A 1819-nucleotide genomic window follows, 5' to 3' on the forward strand; every position below is an offset into this window, starting at 1 on the left:
ATGCAGCAACAAGCTGGGCTGGATCTTGGCACTGAGGCACCCTATTTGAGGCCCCCATGGGAGGAGGATGGTCTACAGGCCCAGTAGACAGCCCCAGGACCTCCTCTGCATGCTCCCTGAAAGCCCTGCAGAGGACCCAGCAGAGGCCTCGTCCTCCCAGGGATAACAGCTGGACATCAAGTCCTCCAGCTGGGCATGGAGCCTTGTCTGGGGGTGACTTTGGGGGTAAGGACCAGCATGCAGGGTGGGGGAGATTGTCTGAAGGAAATGTGCTGGGGACACTGCACAAGGGACAGCAGCTTTGGAGGAAGAGCCCAGCCTTCAGGCACCGCACCTGGAAGAACCTACTTTATTACAGAGATATTATGAGGGAGTCAGCTCTGACCCAGTGTTGGACACAACTTTATACGGGCACCGGGTGAGACAGAGCAGTCTCAGTGAAGGTGGAATGAATCCAACCACTTGTTCAGCAACACAGATAACAAGTACTACTACTAATAGTAATAAAAGTCATAATGAAAATAAAGTGAACAAACAAAGCTCAGTCTTGGAACAGAACAGAGGGGGAGTCATTTGTGGAGAGCAATGGCAATGTTACCAGTGCTGAAAAATGTCCGTGAAATCACTTTCCTCAGGGCATCTTTGAGCTCCTTGTTCCTCATGCTGTAGATGAGAGGGTTCACTGCTGGAGGCACCACCGAGTACAGAACAGCCACCACCAGATCCAGAGCTGGGGAGGAGATGGAGGCAGGCCTCAGGTAGGCAAAGGTGCCAGTGCTGACAAAGAGGGAGACCACAGCCAGGTGAGGGAGGCACATGGAAAAGGCTTTGTGTCGTCCCTGCTCAGAGGGGATCCTCAGCACAGCAGTGAAGATCTGCACATAGGACAGCACAATGAAAATGAAACACCCAAAGACTAAAAAGGCACTAACAGCAAGAAGCTCAACTTCCCTGAGGTAGGAGTCTGAGCAGGAGAGCTTGAGGATCTGTGGGACTTCACAGAAGAACTGGTCCACTGTGTTGCCTTGGCAGAGTGGTATTAAAAATGTGTTCCCAGTGTGCAGGAGAGCATTGAGAAAACCACTGCCCCATGCAGCTGCTGCCATTTTGAGACAAGCTCTGGTGCCCATGAGGATCTCATAGTGCAGAGTTTTGCAGATGGCAATGTAGCGGTCATAGGCCATGACAGTGAGGAGACAATACTCTCCTCCAAAGAAGAAGACAAATAGAAAGGTCTGTGCAACACATCCCAAGTAGGAAATGACCCTGGTGTCCCTCAGGGAATTGGCCATGGATTTGGGGACTGTGGTGGAGATGGTGCCAAGGTCCAGAACAGAGAGGTTGAGGAGGAAGAAGTACATGGGGGTGTGGAGGCGGTGGTCACAGGCTATAGCTGTGATGATGAGGCCGTTGCCCAGGAGGGCAGCCAGGTAGATGCCCAGGAAGAGCAAGAAGTACAAGACGTGCAGCTCCCATGTGTTCGCAAATGCCAAGAGGAGAAACTCATTGAGGGTGCTGCCGTTGTACATTTGCTCCGTTGGGGCACTGGTGGACTGTCCAAGGAGGAAAAGACAGGGGCAAGTTAGAGCAGGCTTCCCTGAGCCAAACCCACTCTGTTTCTCACAGAAACCTCCACCTTTCCTCCGCCCTTTACCTTCGCTCAGCTCCCTTTCTGCAGCTCTGTTTACACTGGCTGAGGGTGCCATGCGGAGCAGGGGCCTCTGCCCATGGTGTCCAGAGGAGTCAGTCCTGCTCTGCTGGGGGGTGTAAATGGAGGTGTCAAACTGACCCTGCTACGTGGTGGGATACCTGGGGATGG

General features: G+C 53.0%; 1 protein-coding gene across 1 annotated transcript; it reads right to left on the reverse strand.

Annotated features, from left to right (window-relative positions):
* Positions 1–569: 569 nt before the first annotated feature.
* Positions 570–1529, reverse strand: LOC136993057 (olfactory receptor 14C36-like). The gene has a single exon (XM_067303077.1). The coding sequence runs from the start codon at positions 1527–1529 to the stop codon at positions 570–572; it is 960 nt and encodes a 319-aa protein (XP_067159178.1).
* Between the last annotated feature and the right edge of the window lie 290 nt (positions 1530–1819).

This window comes from Apteryx mantelli, chromosome 11 (genome assembly GCF_036417845.1).
Source record: "Apteryx mantelli isolate bAptMan1 chromosome 11, bAptMan1.hap1, whole genome shotgun sequence".
NCBI classification, from domain to species: Eukaryota; Metazoa; Chordata; class Aves; order Apterygiformes; family Apterygidae; genus Apteryx; species Apteryx mantelli.